At 34.4% G+C, this 19,891-nt stretch overlaps 1 protein-coding gene and 1 long non-coding RNA gene across 3 annotated transcripts; one reads left to right on the forward strand and one right to left on the reverse strand.

Annotated features, from left to right (window-relative positions):
- Positions 1–46: 46 nt before the first annotated feature.
- Positions 47–19,423, forward strand: LOC115453041 (transmembrane channel-like protein 7). Of its 2 annotated transcripts, XM_037437940.1 has the most exons (5): positions 47–785; positions 5,891–6,095; positions 9,094–9,201; positions 12,500–12,600; positions 12,996–19,423. In XM_037437940.1, exons 2-5 carry the CDS (start codon positions 5,909–5,911, stop codon positions 14,991–14,993), a joined length of 2,394 nt encoding a protein of 797 aa, XP_037293837.1. In that variant the 5' UTR covers positions 47–785; positions 5,891–5,908; the 3' UTR covers positions 14,994–19,423. The 2 variants fall into 2 exon arrangements, with proteins under 2 accessions (XP_037293837.1, XP_037293840.1); XM_037437943.1 differs by lacking the exons at positions 47–785; positions 5,891–6,095; positions 9,094–9,201 and adding an exon at positions 10,377–10,727.
- On the reverse strand, positions 6,012–6,935 carry LOC119189110. The gene is made up of 3 exons (XR_005112248.1): positions 6,854–6,935; positions 6,289–6,680; positions 6,012–6,105 (listed from the first exon to the last, which is right to left on the reverse strand). It is a non-coding gene; the product is annotated as an uncharacterized LOC119189110 (long non-coding RNA).
- Positions 19,424–19,891: the final 468 nt, after the last annotated feature.

The following is a 19,891-nucleotide window of genomic DNA, read 5'->3' on the forward strand; positions in this document are numbered from 1 at the left end:
GAAAATTTCCTCAGAAAATTGTTTACGCGAACGGCGGGCGGTCGTAATTTTTTACCGAATACCGGATATTAGATTGGCGTTTTTATCGGCTCCGTGCCTTTTCATTTCAGTACAGAAATAGCATTACAATCTAATCACGGCTAAGCATTGCTGCGGAATTCTTTTTAAAACGAAAAACGAGATACGGTCACAAACATTACAAATCTTCGGACTGTTCCAATGTTTTTCTTAATGATTAGTCAGTGTGGTTTTAATTAAGAACTAGTTTATCATGAAATTCTTATCGACGTTTTTGTTATCATCAATACAAGAGGATGTGAGCAATTAAACGGAACGATAAATTAAAATTAAATTGCCAGCGAGATCAGTGACAGAAAATATCAGGACGCCTGCGTGGTGCGTTTAGAAACATTATAAATAAAGATATCTATTAATACGTTATTGGAAGCGATTCAATTTTCTGTTACAATACGTAACATGTTTATATAACGAACTGTGTTAAAGTTAACTGTGCTGTGTTTATTAATTTTTATTAAATTTTTGTGAAATTGCAATGACAGATGACATAAATAAATTGTAGCAGTTTCAGAACGTTCTCAGTACCACTCCTCATCGTGTGAGTGTATACTATTTTGGGGTTTAATTATCGTTTTTTTAATTTAATCCAAGAATTACTGAGCTAATAACAGTGCCGATGTACAAATAACGCACCAATATGTGTGACTCACAGTTTTCGGTTAAACAAATGTGATAAAACGGTGATGATCTATTGTTTACGTTATATGGTAAGTTGTAACAGTGTCTGTGCCCTTATTTTCCGATAAAAAAATTGTGTTGTCTATTTTTCACTATTATCAATTATCGCAACTATTTATGTAAGTTAATATTGCTTTATAAACTATAATGCTTCACAGTTCACTTTTTCTAACGAGTGTGTATTAGATTTATATTTAAACATAAAAAAAAAACAATGCAGTGATTGTCCTTTAATTAATAAAATTAGTGTTTAGGATATGAATAATTGTATTAACTTGAACAGATTTAATTAACTAGTAAAACAATAACAACATTGTTATGATTTAAAAAAAACATATTTCGAATTTAGAATTTGTGTTATTGCCGCTCTAATATGGATGGATTTGAGTTTGCAGAATTATTTTGGCTTAGTTTTTATTGTTTTACCGCCTAACATTATCTTTCTATGGGAGTTTAAGTTGTGGGCAAATGGTGTTAGAAAAAGCTACCTAAACTGGAAATCAAAAACCCATTTCCAATATCATGTACCATGTTTAATGAAAAAATATCTCATAAACACAATATATCTATTTATTTCAATTACCTAGACATTCTTTTTAGCATTTTAAGCAAATTTTAATTAATAACAAAGGAATTATACAACATACTTAGCTACAATTTGTTATCTTTTAATTTTCCTTGTCTGAATGATACATACTTGCTGTTAATAAACATCTAAATATTTTTTATTGATGAAATTGGTTTTATCAAAAAAAAAATATTGTTTTATACCAAGAAAACTATTTGTTTATTGAACACACAATGGGAATTCCCATAATAAATGTTATCTACACATTATATCCATTGATTTACAATCTAAAGATTATTTTATAATCCATGAGGTCATTATTGAAATTATCAATAACTGATATCAGTAAATGGGGCAACTGAGATTTTAGGAATTGATATAACAAAAAATATAACAGTCTTCAAAACCCACTGTAAGCAAAAAAAATAATGGCGGTAGTTCTCTCATGTGAGAGTCTACCTGGGTAGGTACCACCGAAAGTTCTATTTCTGCCGTTAACCAGCAGTGTGTAGTCACTGTTGTGTTCCGGTTTGAAGTTCATTATAGGCAGTATAGTTACACTGCAAGAATTTTACACTCCTGCAATGGTTTCTTATAATAGCAAAACACCAATGTAAAATACTTCCGATTGTTTCCATATCATATTTGGACATTTTTAATGTACATATTAGCAAATTTTCTTTAAATATATTATTTTTGTATTAGTATCTAAGGGCACTGTGACATTATGTCACACAAACAGTAAAAACAAGACAATGATGTTGTATTAACTCTTGGAGCACAAATTTGGTCCTGATCTTCAGTCTATACTGTTTAATGTCTTTGGTATTCTTAAACCCAACTTTCCTTGGAGCTGTAATGTGTTTTTTGTAATAAAAGTAATTAAACCAAAATAAACTACCATCCTATATTATTGAGGGACAATATTAGGTTATATTAGCAAATTATTTCTTATTATTTATTAATTTCACAGATTACCTTCTCAAAATTGATGTCCAAACTTTTACTCCTTTATAATATTGTATTACTAGCCAAAGGCCTCCAAGACCCTTCCATGAATTGTGATCATACATTGTAGTGAAGTCACAGCAGGATGCTGGATGCAGACCGTTTATAAAATATAACAAATAATATCAGCCCTGTATTATATACTTGCCCACACCTAAGCATGGGCCTCCTCTACTACTGAGAGGGATTAGACCTTAGTCCACCACGCTGACCTAGTGTGGATTGGTAGACTTCACACACCTTCGAAATTCCTATCGAGAACTTCTCAGATGTGCAAGGTTCCTCAACATGTTTTCCTTCACTGTTAAAGCAAATGATAAATTCACAAAGAATACACACATGATTTTTTTTAGAAAAGTCAGTTTTGTGTGCCCTTGGGATTTGAACATGCGGACATTCGTCTAGGCAGTCCATTCCACATCCAACTAGGCTATCGCCGCTGACCGTTTACAATAGGTCAATCTGGAAATCTCTGGGGGAGGCCCATGTTCAGCAGTGTACATCCTGATAATGATGATAATAATAATTGTAGTGATCCAATAATTTATTGCTTATAGTGTATAATAATATTAGTCCTGTATTATAAACTGTCCCACTGCTAAGTACGGGTTTTGCTCTACTACTGAGAGAGTTTATATTTTAATCCACCACCTTGCCTAGTGCAGGTTGACAGATTTAATATACCTTCAAAATGCTAATGTAAATTTTTATGCAAGTTTCCTCAATATGTATTACAACATTAAAGCAAAATATAATTAATAAACAATAAAAGAAAATAAAAGTTGAGATCAGAGGAGAATTCCTTAGGTTTTTAAACTGTATAGCTTTGTATCGATAAACCATTCTGTTCTCAACTGACCTACCGTTGCTTTTTTACATCCAGATTGTATACATTAATACAATTTGCACAAATATATTACACCCATAATTGGTTAATAAAATGACGTTTGGTACACATATAGACCAAGTTCAAGGTTAACATCCGGCAAATTTTTATCCAGAAAATATAAGACTCATTTTTTCTTAGAATGTCTTAACCAATTTCTCCCCTTAGCTACCAAGTTTGCTGGTGGCAGGTTATTGGTATCCACCCGATAGCGACAACGGTAGGTACCCTAGGTGTAAACTCATCATAGTGGCCCTCGTAAGTGTACCGTACTTAAGACATAAAACATATCATAGCAGCCTGTTGTAGAATGTAACCTTTATTGTGACCAATATTCTTTTTAATGTGTTCTATTTTTTGTAAATATTTTAATGTCGTCGTTTGCCTAGTTACGTATTTTTTTCACTGTGAAATAAACACTCGTGTCAATAACACAACATTTTACTTTATTTTATAAATAACTAAGAACACATACACCAATTACTTACAACATGGCCCATTTAAGTGTGTCTTATTCCAGGATCAGCCTGTGTATATCCGGTTCCAACAGGCCGGCATATTTGTGTCGACTGCAGAGGGATAATACCTCGTCAGTCGACATTCTATTGCACTCCACTTACAATCAAGTGCAGTGTGGCCACTTTGTCGTGTTTATATAAAAAAAGGTCAAGAGTTGGACGAAAAAACTACGATAACTTCGAATATAAAAAAAGAAAAAAAATAACTTAAAAAATAAATTGCTCTAGATTTAAATCTATCTGGTGCTAAGTGTTGCTCACAGTAATAATCCTTTTCGTGTAGTGGAGTCATTTTACGGAGCATATAAAAAAAATCTTATACAGGGTCATTTTGACATCGCGTTACTAAATGAAACCACATACTTATCTACTTGGAAATAACACTTTACAATAACTTACTTGAGCCGTAGATGTAAAATAAATGATTGTAAGTTTCGAACAAAATAAATATTAATAAAAAGTATTTTTTTTTATTTTACGCGCCCTAAAGCCACTACTACTACTCTAAGAGAATTCGTTGCAGCAGCAACATAATACTTTCAGTCAGATATACACCCACGGACACGCCATATTCGTATTAAACTTCAAAATGATCAAATAACTAAAACCAGGATTTTTGGTGAAAATATAAGTTATTAAATTATATTAAAAATTATAATTAAAAGCGGCGATAGCCTAGTTGGCTGTGGCATGGACTGCCGAGACGAATGTCCGCAGGTTCAAATCCCAAAGGCACACACCTCTGACTTTAATAAAAATCATGTGTGTATTCTTTGTGAATTTATCGTTCGCTTTAACGGTGAAGAAAAACATCGTGAGGAAACCTGCACATCTGAGAAGTTCTCTATAGGAATTTCGAAGGTGTGTGAAGTCTACCAACCCGCACTAGGCCAGCGTGGTGGACTAAGGCCTAATCCCTCTCAGTAGTAGAGGAGGCCCGTGCTCAGCAGTGGGCAAGTATATAATACAGGGCTGATATTATTATTATTATCATTAGTTATTAATGGACTATTTTTGACACAATGTCAGCAAAGGTGAAGACGAGTATGTGGTTTCATGTAGTAACGCAATGTCAAAATGACCCTGTATATACTTATGAATAGAAGTTAGTGTAACAACTAGCTACTACTGCCATAGTAACATACATCTTCCTCCTGACTCACGTGCTGACGAATTTAAACTATCAATTGACTAAACATGATTCATCTGAAATGAGTATTTTGTAGGGCCTTTGCGGAAATGCTGTGCATGTATACATTTTCTTCTATATATAATCAATATTCAATTATATAAATAACTAGCTTTTGCTCGCGACTTCGCCCGCGTGTAGGAGATTTCCAGGATAAAAGTCCACTGTATGATAAAAGTCTTGCAACATATTTTCCCGGTACTGGTAGGTTCAAACTAATTTTATCACCATGGGGGTTGAATTTATCAAACTCCTGTTTAAGCGAACGTTTTCATCATAGTAGCTCCAATCTTTAATTTCAGTTCAATCAGACGAAAATCCAAGAAGATTTATGCAAACTTTCATCCCCTATTTGATCCCCTTAGGGGTGGAATTTCTCAAAATCCTTTCTTAGCGGATACCTACGTCATAACATCTACCTGCATGATAAATTCAGCCCAATCCGTCCAGTGGTTTGGGCTGTGCGTTGATAGAACACTATGTCAGTCAGTCACCTTTGAGTTATATATATTTAGATTATGGCCAGGTATTATATACTGCCCATTGATGAGCAGACCTCCTCTACTACGGAGAGGGTTTAGGCTTTAGTCCACCACGATGGTCTACAGCGTGTTGGGAAACTTCACATACCTTCGAAATTTTTATTTAGAATTCAAGTATCCACGTTGCCTTATGATCCTTTCCTTTGCCGTTAAAGCAAGCGACAATTCACGAATACACACATAACTTTAGAAAAAACTGAAGTGTGTGCTCTTAGAACCTGCGGACATTCGTCTCGGTCTTTCTATTCCCAACTAAGCTATCTTCGTCATTAAAATATCTCGATATATTCTATTAAGCTGTTGAAGTGAACACTTCAGGCTAAAACCTGTGGCGCTATTGTTCTAGAGTAGAATTTATTAATATGACTATAAAAAACAGGAGTCACAAAGGTTAGTCTAATTTCAATTTATCTTTGCCATCAGATACGATGAACTGACACAATGTCAGGAGGCAACCAGTCGAAGAACAAGGCGCGCTCGTCGAAGCGCCAGGAGGGGTGGGAGGAAGCAGGAGGCGAGTTCTACCAGGAGTTATACCCTGGAGGGGAGCAGGAACTCTTCGATAACCTGCAGAGGGCTGATGCTGCGAAGCTCGCGACGCTGCTGCCTTCGAAACAGGCGAGGAATAGTAAGTAATTCTGGAAATAAGGCATTATTGTGTCAACAACAATCTCTCATCAGTTGACACTTATAAACCCTACCCCATTTAATCAGGCGCAATGATGATGACTTCATTGCATCTGTATATTAGAATAATTACCGATATTATGAGACTTAATTCTTGTTGTCGCGACCCTAGGCACATAATCAGATATGCTTACCTCATGATTGTAAGTACACATTAATGTCTATGAGGGACTCGCGAACATTTCTCTTCCTATTCCGCTCCGAACATCCTAAGATGGTCCCTCCTCCTTTCCTTCCTATATTCCTCTTCCAATATTCCTCCAGGACCCTGCAGTCGATAAGCCGGGGGATTCTAGTATCAAATTCGCGTTTTTCCCCGGTGTTACTGCGGGGTCTGTATCTATACAAAAATAAATATTACTCCTGTGGGTGACGAACGCAACGGACTGCCACTCAGTACTTTCTATATGCAATTCAGTTTTGATTGATGTTCTTATTGTTTATTATCTTTGCTTGTTTCTTCGCCCCCATTTAAGTTTTTCTGCCATAAAATCAACCAACCAGTAGCATTTAGGATTTTTTAGGGCTGGAATGAAGAAAGCTATGAGAATAATTTCGTATGATCTCAACACGATTTGTGCGTTGAAATTATTGAAGACGTCTATCACAAAACTAATCAGTGATAATAATAATCCATGGAAATACATATAAAACACATCAGCAATAAGTACTTCGCCATCTATAGAACAATAATGATACCTTATCAAATGTTTCTCGTAATATTTGGTGTTTATTTTTATGAGCGTCGCGTTGTTGAAATGTTGCTCGACACAAATGTCAACTTGCAATACGTTACTTTCTTCTCAGAACTTTTTTAATGTCTAGACTTGCATGCAAGCAGTAAAATGTTATTGTTTTAGTTAATTTAAGACAATTTGCCCTCGATAACATAATTGTAAATTATGTCGCAATATGTCAGATAAGATGGAACACAATAGAATTTCATATATTGTTTACGAACGTTTACTTTATGTATTTTACTATGCGGCTGACTTAATGATAATCAGAAATCGTAATTTTATAAATTACTAGCTTTTGCCCGCAGTTTCGCCCACGTGATAAAGGTTTTCCTGACTAAAGTTTTCCGTTATAAAAGTCACGCTATAAGTATATATTTTCCCTAGCTTATACATATGTTCTTCCCAGGATCACAAACTATATTCAGAACAAATTTCATTTAAATAAGTTGGGTAGTTTTTGAATTTATCGCGTTCAGACAGGCATACAGATGCAGTGGGGGACCTTTTTATAATATATTTTTAAAACTTTTTAAGAGGAGCAATTCCGTTATAACTTATTGTTGCGTAACTTTAATCGTTTACACAGCGCACGCTGCATATGCTCTCAAAAGGAAAAAAAAACCCCGATTTTGTAATATTTTCATTGATACTCTCCTCCTATCTCCTCTTCCTCAATAAATGGGCTATCCAACACTTAAAAAAATTTTCAATTCAAACCAATAGTTCCTGAGATTACCGTGCTCAAGCAAACACTCTTCAGCTTTATATAATAGTATAGAAAGATGTTCTTAAAGTAAATAACCCAAAAGCAAGTAAAACTGCTTTTCCGTTCATAGTGTGAGATTCTGATAAAGACATATTTCATATATATGATCTTTCAGGTGATTTCTATATAAAATTCGAAGTGTTGAATCGGTTTCGATTTCAAATTCAAAACAAGATGAAAATTTGAGTTTTCCGTAATAGACTACGCCCAGTCAATCATGAACAGGAAATAAGCCGTGCAAAAAAGCGAGTGTCCTAGTTGGCCCTCTGCCTATCCCTTTTATAATGGCATATATGAGCAGTAGTAAATCCATACAAAGCTAAGGGACTCCTGTACGTCATAAAAAGGTTCATCCCTGACAAACTTCAAATTGATCTTAATTTTATAGTGTTCTCTTACAACGACATTTCCAACAGTACAATTTTTAATCCTTTAAATAGTTTGAAGTAAGCATAGTACTTATATTTCTTCTTAAAATTTCTATGTAGCTATTTTCTACCCCGTACAAAGTGAAGAATTGATATTTCTATCTATTCTAACTTCTTATGTTTTTGTTTTATAATTTCTATGAAGGATAAAAATAGATTAGTGTTTAGTAGACTATCCGAGCTTCACCGCTCGTTGTCATGTATGCTCCCCATCCTGGGTAACAGGTATTGCAGTGATAATAACGAAGACAGTCTCTTTCTCCTTTTAAACTGTGGTAGCACAATTAGTATACACCGTCATCTCAACATCATTGGAGCTGCGGGATAATATCGATAATTACGAAATAATGCCCAACATTTACACTAGATGGCGATAAACATTAGGGGACCGGCCTATGCTTGATTTTGTACATTATTATATATTTAATGGTTAATAATACGAAGAAGAAGCACTCCTGCGTAAACTGCATAAGTATTGGTTAAAAAATGAGCGAGTAATTGATATTTAAAATATTGTAATGTGCAGAAGTGGGCGCGATGTGAGGATATCGCTTCATCTTTTTCTTTCGCACGCGTCGTAATTCCCGATGACGTCACATGTGGCTATTTCGTCTCTTTACTGTTTCTTGTTAATTACCCCTTCCACCGAAATTCAAAGACTTATAACTTATTAATTGTTTACCGGATTTCAATAATTCCTTCTGTGTTATAATTTATATTATGTAAATATTTGATAATAGTAAAGAACAAAAATGAGTCCGGTACCCAATTCTGAGTTGCGGTAGCAGAATGTGTGAATGCGATGTACAGTATATATACCACATTCGAATAGGAACCGTCAGAAGGGACGCGGCCAGTCACAAGCAAAATCTCCCTGACTGGAGACATGAACGCAACCAGCTGTTCCTCTACAGTAACTACACATACACCGCTACAAAACTAAAGACCTACATCCTCAATTATATTATAGTTCTACTCAATATGAAGTCATACTCGTTGTTCCAGCCACAACAGTAAAGCGCGCCAGGTCCCAGAATGAGCGGCGGCAGTCGACGTACGCGCGCACCACGCAGAGCCGAGATATCCATCTGTCCATGCTGCCGGATTTGTCAGGTAACGAGCCAGACTACGCCATAAGAATTGCTGGTGGTAGGATGTATTTTATAAGTTTAAACTTTCAACGTAACGAACACAGGAGGTTATATAGAAATGTCACTTGCCGATTCTTGGTTTTTCCTGTAAACTTATAAAATATCGGCGGTTTATATTATGACGTACATAACACACTTAGCACTTCTTATTATATAGTGATTGACTTGGAAAAGGGCCTTAATATTAATTTTAAAATAATAAAAAGTTTGAGACACGGCAAAACAGCTGTTAACGTTAGTGTTGCCACACGCAAAAAAAATCCGCCCAGAGGCGACCACCGTACACAAGGTGTTAAAACCCTAATGGCCCACGTAATTGTCGCATTCCGGATCAGCCTGTATATATCCGGTTCCAACAGGCCGGCATAACTGTCGACTGTCGAGGGGTAATCTCATCAGTCGATATTCTATTGGACCGCACTCCACTTACCTTCAGGTGCTGTGGGGTCACTTTGTCGTGCGAGTAAAAAAGTAACAACACGAGCGTTCATGTATATTGTGATGATTGTGACTGCTCCAATGTGGGAGTGTTGGTTACAAAATGTTGGTCTTTCAATCACAAATCTTATACAGAGTGTTGCAAAAAGAATGTATCAATAATAACCATATAAAAGGTGGATCATTTATTTATTGGTTAAGTTGAAAATGGTTAATTGTAATCTACAATCCTAATTATATTTAAACATATTGTAGACATTGCAATTTGGAATTACTACTTAAGTCCTAAAAAAATCTCATAGGAAGCTACAAAATTCTTGAGCGAAGCAAAGATTTATAATAAGACTTAACATCTCATGTCTTGGATGGCAAGCGCGGTGGAATACCAAACAATACTTTGTAATTCATGGTGTTGGCTGCTGTTTATGGGCGGTCGTATCGCTTACCATCAGGCGAATGGCAAGCTCGTCTCGTCATACAAAGAAATAAAAAAAAAATTACCTTCCTATCTCATCTCATTTATTATAAAAAATTATCAACTCTTCAGGCAATGTACGGTGATTGTACCATCTGGTGAACTACTTCCTGTTACCGAATGCCAACTATGAACTAAGATGCTAATTGCAATACCAACATATTAAAATTCAATAAGCGACTCCAGTTTCTTGAACTGTATTATGCAATCAATTGTGTTCATTCCTTGGACGCTCGCGGTTGTAACTTGCATTTTGTTTTGTGTTTATAAGTTTCAAAATTATTGTGGCTGGGTTTTTCTATCTTAAGAATTAGTCAGTCGCACCTCGGAGTCAGGAAATTAAATGTGTGATACCCCCGTGCCTCGGAAAGCACGTAAAGCCGTTGGTCCTGCGCCTGATCTCTCTCCGGTCATGGATTGCCGTCTCACCGTACTATAAGAGTGAAGAAACAAAGTGCACCTGAATATTGCACACACTTGTGCACTATATATCTTGCGTACTTGATCTCCGTTGAGATTGACCACCGTGGCCGAAATTCGGTTTGGAAATCATAAGTTTTATTTTCATTAAATAGGTATACAATTTCAATATTAGTTCAATGATTCAAAGTTTAGTTTTAAAGTTAATGATATTGTCTTGGCTTGAGTTGTGGGTATTCCATAATGTACTCATTACTTTAAAAATTACTGTATACAAGGAGTATGCAGTAATTATTAAAGTAAATAAGTAAATTGGTTGTACATCAAAATACGACCATCGTTACACTACTATGGAGTAAACTCAATGTAAATAAATACATCATTTCTATTTAAAAATGTCATGATCGACAAAATGTGATTGTAAATATTCTGATTGTATTTTAATTTGATTAATATTAATTAAGATTTCAAGATGAGATAATAGTAATCATAATAATCTGTGATCTAACAGGATTTCCTGATAAAAATAATAAACAGCATTTTAGTAAGCATACGAAGGTACCGCCACTGGTTTCAAGAGCTAATACATTATGTTCTTGAATACTCCTTGATCGTGACTCGTTTTGAAGAAAGTAGAAACGAATGGTATCTAAACGGTTAGTTTATCTCTAGCGGTGTGATTTTGCCACACAAAGAAACGTATGGAAAATATTGGTTAGATAAGTACTGACCGAAAATATAAACAAAAAAGCAATATTATTTATTTGTTTAATTACAAGGACAGCCAATGGTATAAGTACAAAAAGTAGTAGATAACAGTTTAAATAGTAATTAGTAGGTCATCGGGGTTAGTTATTTTATTAGAAACAGCATTTTCAGAGCACTTTACACTAACATTAACTACGCAATAATAATTACTTCCTGGCATGCAATACAATTCTACAGAAGAAAAATGTAAATCGAGTTTGGAAATACATTAATTATTTATCGACTAATGATAAAATGCTAGCCAAAATTCGAATCTAATGGTTAATGGGTAGTTTGCCTTGCGATGTAGTTTTGCTATGCCATGAAACGCATGGAAAAAAAATTGTTTAAATAGCGGCTAGAAGTATTTACAAAAAATATTTATCAATATTAGTTAATAAAAGGTGAGCCAATTTAAGATAAATTAAGATTAGAAAGCAATTTGTGGTTATACTAATAACATGTAGCAATAGATATTTTTTTATACGTGCACAACATAGTGAACCTACTGCATCTGATGGAAAGTGGAGTGGGGTCCAATAGAATATCGACTGACGAGAGATGATTACCCCTCGGCAGTCGACACAATTATGCCGGCCTGTTGGAACCGGATATAGACTGATCCCGGAACGCGAAACACTTACGTAGACCGTTATGGAGAGTTATAAAACCTTGTGTACGGTGATCGCTATCCGGAGAGATATAAAATATATCCTACCACCAGCAATTTAATTATTACCTCTTTTATATACTTAATATTCATTTAGGGTTTTAACATTTATATATTTTAAAATCAACACTGAGAACTAAAATATTATTTAAGTTTAGTACTTAAAACTTAACAAATTTATAAAAAGACGATTTTAATCAAATTAGCTAACAAATAAGCAAGATCAAAAATATTGCTAGTGAAATGCAACGATTGTGAACTTCCGTCTGATTCAAAGCGATTTTTTTTTCGCTTGAATAACCACGTCGCCTTGCTCATTATTACTTATACTAAGTGAAACATAGTTCTATTGTTTATATATATCGCAATTCTCACGAGATATTTCGAGAGATATTTTTTTTTTTTTTGTTTCACTAATGTTTGTTTATGTTTCAAAATTTGTTTGTTTTGATTACTAAAGATATTTCGAGAGATTTAAGAATGACTTCTATATTATGTTGTTGATTCCAGAGAATTTGTCGAACGAAGAGCGTACGTGGGAAGAGATCATGCAGATCAAGGCGATGCCCGTTCCTATGAACCAGAAAAGGGAGTTGAAAGCTAGGTTACAGGTATGGTGTAATTTTTCTTCAATTTCTTAATAAAATAAGTTTAATACCAACTTACTTACCAAGGGTCCAAATAATCCGATTTCTGCCAACTTTCCTTTCGTAACTTATGTAAAATCTAATTATTGTCATATTAGTACGTTTATATTGTGTCGGGTTCGCTTATGGAAAATGTCACCCTTCGCCACTGCCAACTTACAAAATGCCGATTAAAATCCTGGCTAAGAAGAATGATTTTTCAAAAATCTAGACACCACTTCGATTTTCATAAAATTCGGTCACAAAACCTCTAAACTTATTTCAGTATTCCGCACAAATTTTAGATTTAGCTTTAGTGCATTTGTATGTCGAAATTGCTGAATGTAACTGTTATTCAAATCTACTGAACATTTTCACAGAACGCAACAAAACTCCGTCTCCAGGGCCTCGAACAATTCCACTGGCGTCAAAGAAAAGTGTGGCACCGCTTCCGAATAAGGTTCTCAGAAGTGATGGGGAAGTTGGAACTCTGGCAAACGCCAATGAGGGAGATAGAGGGAAAGTTCGGCACCGGAGTGGTATCATACTTCTTGTTCCTACGATGGCTGTTCTTCCTAAACCTGATCATATCCCTATTCATAATAATATTCCTAATCTTACCAAAGAGTCTTCTAGTCGAAGAGTATCTGGAGTGTGATGAATTAGAACCAAACTCCACCATTTGTTGTTCCGAAGCTTATTTTGAAAAGAATATGACAGATTCTAATGTGTTTTTAGATGTCATACAAGGTACAGGGTGGATGGAACGAACTATACTGTTCTATGGAGTGTATAGTGATCAAATATACAGTTATTATGTTAGGAAATTGTTTGATGCGGAAATGTTCTATAATATGCCAATGGCGTACATCCTTGTACCCATATCCTGGGCGCTATTATCTCTCATAGCTATAGTTAAGACAGCTGCTAGGGGTTTCAAAGAGAGATTGGTCGAAAACGAAGGTCAATTTTATAAGTATTGCAACTTAGTTTTTGGTGGGTGGGATTTCTGTATACATAATGATAAATCAGCTAAAATCAAGCACAAAGCGTTGCATAATGAGTTGAAAGGGTGTTTACACGAAGAGAAATATAAAGAGGAGAAGCAATTGAGGAGTAGAGAGAGCCAAATTCTACTACATTTGAAACGGATGTTAATTAACTTGATTGTGCTAGTGATTCTGATAGCTTCAGGAGTTCTAATATATATCACGTATAATTATGCTGTAGATAGACTTAACCAGGAGACGATTCTAGAAGATTTAGCTGAGAATAGGACACAGACAGCTAGGCTAACCCTAGGGTTTACAACATTAGCTCCTAAAGAAGGCATGTCGTTTGGCCAACTCGAAAATACGCTGCTAGAATTCTTCCCTCTGATATGTATTGTGGTTTTGAACTTGATAGTGCCAGAAATCTTCAGCTATCTAGTCCAATATGAAGACTACACTCCCCCCCATACAATTTTAATTACATTATTAAGGACTGTTTTATTGAGATTGTCTTCTCTGGGCGTGTTGTTAAGTCAAATGTATATATACGTGTCGTCAAATGGTCTCGTCTGTGCTTTCACGAACAAAGACGTGGCGAAACTCGAGTGTTGGGAGACGTATGTAGGGCAACAGTTGTATAAATTGATCTTAACTGATTTCGCTGTTCAGTTTGTTACTACTTTCTTTATAAATCTACCGAGGGCCTTCATAGCCAGGCATAGTAACAACAAATGCTTCAAAATCATCGGCGAACAGTACTTCTACCTCCCTAAACACGTTTTGGACATCGTTTACATACAAACTATTATATGGATGGGGGCCTTCTTCTGCCCCTTTCTGCCAATCATCGGCACAATATTCTATTTTCTAATATTTTACGTCAAAAAGTTCACGTGTCTTATCAATTGTACGCCTTCGCCGGTAGTGTATAAGGCGTCTAAATCAAAAAGTCTTTTCATGTCGGTACTACTGCTAGGTTTCGTGATATCGATCGCTCCGGTCGCGTATTCGATAGCAGAAGTGCTGCCATCTGTTAACTGCGGCCCGTTCAGAGGTTACGATTCGGTGTGGCATTTCGTCGTGTTGACGTTCGAAGGGTTCCCATACATTTTGCGGGAGATGATCTTCTTGTTGGGCACTTCGACGTTCGCGGTACCAGCTTTTGCTATTTTATTATTCTTTTTGTATTATTATTGGGCTGTGGCAACGGCGAATAGGCATATGGTGGCAGTTTTGAAAAATCAGCTGGTGTTAGAGGGTCATGACAAGCAGTTTTTGTTGAACAGACTTAGTGCGTTCATAAGGCAACATCAGAAAAGGTGTGAGAGGCGGAATAGGGCCAGTTTTGCGGATGACGATTCCTCAATACGGCAAAGTTCGAGATAGAATTGAATGTAAATATAGTTTAAGTCGGTGGTTAGGTGTGTCTACTCAAAATCCCCCAAATTCAGGGGAGGTTGAAATTGGTTTTAAGGATAATTTACAGTTAAAAATATCAATAATTTGCAATAAACAAATGAATTATGATTACAATAAGTCACGTGTATTTTTAATTGTTATTTTCAAGGTATTTCGTATTGAAGCATCAACATAGACAATTTGATAAATTATGGGGCAATAATTTATTACCCAGGGGCACTAATTAAAATATTTATAAAAGTCTTCTGCTCAAATGTTTGCCAAAAAAATCAAATTCTATATTAGGGGCCTCGATAATTACACTACTTTAAAGGGCAAAGTTACACAATGGTCAACATTTACAAAAATTAAAAATATTTATATAAATGACGTATATTGACGTAGTTATTTGTACCCCGTCCATTTCTTTTTGTTATTTATTAAATTTTATATAATAACCATATACATATTATCTATTTCCATTTAACCTAAAATTTTAAGTGTTATTATTATTTTTTTTATTGATGAATATTTTATTAGTATTATAGTCAATGTCTTTGTCAATTTTCTTGCCATTTGAAAAAAATAATGTATATCGTTAGGCTTTGTGAATTTATTTTCTTTGCTAAGATATTTTAAAGAAAAATTAAATACTATGGACCTATGACGTCATAGACGCATAAAAATGTAGCAAAAGGAAAAAATATAAAAAATAATATTTTGTTGTACCAGTTATTAATCCTGCCTAAATTGTGCCAAATTATTGATAAAATCTTTCTATTGTATTTGCTGAAAAAAGCAAAAAATAACATGAAAGATATTTTGGATTATTTACCAATACAATATATTCCTAGATCTTTTCTCTCCATTATACTTTACCACTAACGCAAAGGCCAGATTGAGCAGAAGTGAAATGAGCGCAATAACTTAAAATACCCGAATGAGTAGTCTTAAATTGGTTTTGTGATAGTTTTAGACTTGTTATGTCGGCATAATTGTGTCTAACTGTCGAGGGGTAATCACCTCTCGTGAGTGGACATTCTATTGGACCCCACTCCACTTACCATCAAGTGCAGCAGTTAACTTTGTCGTTTACATATAAAAATAGTGGTATATTTCCGGTTGACCAACATTTTGTAACTTTGCCTTTACAATAGGGGACCGGCCTATGCTTGATTTTGTACATTATTCTATATATAATGGTTAATGATACGAAAAAGAAGCACCCCTGCGAAAACTGCATAACAATTGGTTAAAAAATGAGCGAGTAATTCGTATTTAAAATATTGTAATGTGCAGAAGTGGGCGCGATGTGGGGATATCGCTTCATCTTTTTTTCGCACGCGTCGTAATTCCCGATGACGTCACATGTGGATATTTCGTCTCTTTTCTGTTTCTTGTTAATTACCCCTTCCACCGAAATTCAAAGACTTATAACTTGTTGATTTTGTACCGGATTTTAATAATTCCTTCTGTGTTATAATTTATATTATGTAAATATTTGATAATAGTAAAGAACGAAAATGAGTCCGGTACCGTATTGTCACGCTCAAAATGACTTCTAAAATTTTCGAATATAATTTCACCGTTTGCAATAAGTTATAGCCAGTTATTTATATTTCTTTAAACTATAAAAATTAAGAGATGCCGTATCAAACCATGCCACCTTTTTTCAACTATGATGTTAGTAACAATAGAATACATTTTTGAATTCTTAGTCTTGTAAACTGTCTTTTGATATTTTTATACCACAATATCTGACCTAAAACCAATTTACATATACGATATATTTTTTCAAGATTAACAATAGCTTAGTATATCCCTATTTGGGTACCGACGTCTTCTCCGAATATTCACCAGACTCTAAGAATTCGATAATCTTATTGTATTATAGTATTTTGTACACTATATTCAAATAACTCCCTATATAAATATAAACTATTCCAAATCTACTTCTTCAGTAAGGAATGAACGAAAGTCCAATGATTCTGGCTCTGAAGTATAATACTTTTATTGCGAAATTTTTATTAATTATTCTACCATCGACACATACGCCTCCTATCATATCATGGGACGAAGCACAAGACAAAAAGTGGGTGCCTTGGTAGCACCTCCACCTTCTGATAGGAAAATAAAGGCGTGATGTGTGTATTGATATAATACGATTTATTACACTACTAGGACGTCCTGTAACGTCTTACAATAGATCCCAAGTTATTCCACGCTAGAACGTCAAATGACGTCGTACAATAGATCCCGATTTATTCCGTACTAGGACGTCATACAACGTCGTACGGCAGAAGACGTGATTATACGTCGTTATATTTTTAGCTCATATCTTGTGTACAGTGCTGTAAATGTACATTCCTCTTAGTATTTTTTTATTTTTTACTTCCATTTTATTTTAAACGCTCTCTCTTAATATAAATATACAAAGATCGATTTTTCGCCTATCTTTATCTCTATGATTTTATAAAAGTATAAGTGGGCTTGTTTGCGAACTCATGTTTATTTCTTGTATTACAATTAACTAGAATAATCGTGTTTTTAGTTTGCCAATGCAGATTTCGAGTTCTATATTGTCTCGAAGCCAATGGGTTGATTTAATAGAAGATTTCCATGAGATTCAACAGGTTCAATACGATATTTAACTGTGTACAAAGTATTAATTGCTCCAAAAGTAAAATGAACAAATGACTTATCGCTACACTCGTGTTTTTAGAGGTACATAGTTATATGTAAATCTTAAGAACACGAGCATAGTATCATGCTGGACTTTAAAACTGAGATTCTGTATTTATCCATGGGCCAGATGTGCCTATAGCTACGTACCACACAATAATTTATAGAAGTATTTCATTTAGTAATTAGTTAATAACAAATATCCAACAATATTGTGATATATTTATGTTTTTTGACTACGTACTTTCTTATTTACTGTTTATATCCCAAATGTCTGATGTTTAGTTAATTTATTGCCCACTTACGAGCGTTGCAAGCCAAAACTCTGTGGTGGATAAATGAAACTTGTCAAGTAAGTGGGCAAAATTTAGTATTTACGTAATTCATAGAATAAGATTATATCACAATCATAGATATATTATACCCGATACGAAAAACCAACAGTATGTAGACTTATTCATCAAATGTTAACGAAACATTGTAGCCAGTATAACTTCTGGACATAATAAGACTTAACGTCTCTCAGGATGACGAGCGTAGCGAAATACCAAACAATACTATGTAATTCAAGGTGTTGGACGGTGTTTCTACTGTTTATGGGCGGTCGCATCGCTTATAAGACGAATGGCAAGCTCGTCCCGTCATTAAAAGCAATGAAAAAAAAGAACGCACATAATTGTGCACATACATTACCAATATTGCTGGTTTTTGGTAAAGTTACCGTAACAAAGTAATTTATTTTTAAATCTATTTACTAGTTAATTACCTCGACATCACCCGATCTGTTTTATTTGCCTATATTTCCAACTGCAAACGATTCCTGACTGCCAATGATTAGGAGAGCTCGTATTTTTAACTTTTTGAAAAGGGTTTATGGTTTTGATTCCCACGTTTGTAAGAGGAAGGCCCCAAAACTCTTATATCCTAGTTAATTATTTCTATACTGTCATTTTTTCGAAGGGACCTGTTGTTTTGAATTGAAAAAAAATCAGAATTGACTAAATTATAAATGTGAAAAACTAATTATTTGTATGATAGACTCATAAAAGCAACTCCAAAAATATTAGATAAATTTGTAATTTGAAATTTTGAGATAGTTTCAATTTTATTATTGGTGTTTTACTTTATCCGTTTGTCCGAAGGCTCTCTGTATATCGTGTAAATATAGCATTTACTAGTAAATAAGTAGTAATTTTTAGGTGATCTCAAAATTATTAATATTATATAAAAATATATACGTTGTGTTAGTATATAAAATCGATTTAAATGTTTTTTACCATGTTTTTATTGTAAATACACTTTGAGGTGTATTCTATTATAATTTATAGGCAAAATATGTATAAAATACCTAAGCTCAAGTTATGTGAATGATACAAAATTATTTAGCGACATCGTCCGTAAAATATAGCAATAAATAACACAAAAAACAAATAAAGGTGTCTTACATGTATATCGTAAAATACTTTTTGATTTTTTTAATTTTAAATGTCCATACGTGTAAAATATAAATTAAAAACTACGCAATTAATAAAAAAGCGTCTTTCTGACTCTTTTTCTATATAATATGGTCTTCCAATCTCTTAAATATGTTAATTTTACGGATGATATCTCGACGCTCACGAGCACCGTAGTATAAATCGAAGTAACATTGTATCAAAGAAGTTCAGCACACTGCCATACAAATGTCTAAAGTGTATACATCATTATAATATATAAAAATAAATTATTGTACACTATTTTGTTTTTTATTGTACGGCAATAACTCGGATACGTCTATACACGTCCAGGAATATGAATGTATATCTGATTGCAAATAGACAGGGTGTCTTCTTATACAGGTTCATTTTGACAATGTTTTTATAAGTAAAACAAAGTCTGGTAAAAGCAAAGAACTAAAATATATTGTTACGTGGTGTTATCCTAACCGATGACATCGGGCGTTTCCGGAAATATTCGGCTCCGCGGGCAGGCTGACAGAAGAGAAGATATGTCACGCGGCGACTATTCTATTATTATTCTCTCTGGCTGGACGTTGTCAAAAGAATGTTTAAAATTGTATTCTGTAATTATTTTGCTAATGTAATGTTTACTGTAAAAAGAGCGTTTTAACATTCAGAAGTGGGATTATACAAATGATAATTTGAAGTTACATTGAATTCGAATGTGAAGAGAACTATCGGAATAAATCTGTGATGAATCATTGA

Source organism: Manduca sexta, chromosome 2 (assembly GCF_014839805.1).
Source record: "Manduca sexta isolate Smith_Timp_Sample1 chromosome 2, JHU_Msex_v1.0, whole genome shotgun sequence".
Lineage (NCBI taxonomy): Eukaryota > Metazoa > Arthropoda > Insecta > Lepidoptera > Sphingidae > Manduca > Manduca sexta.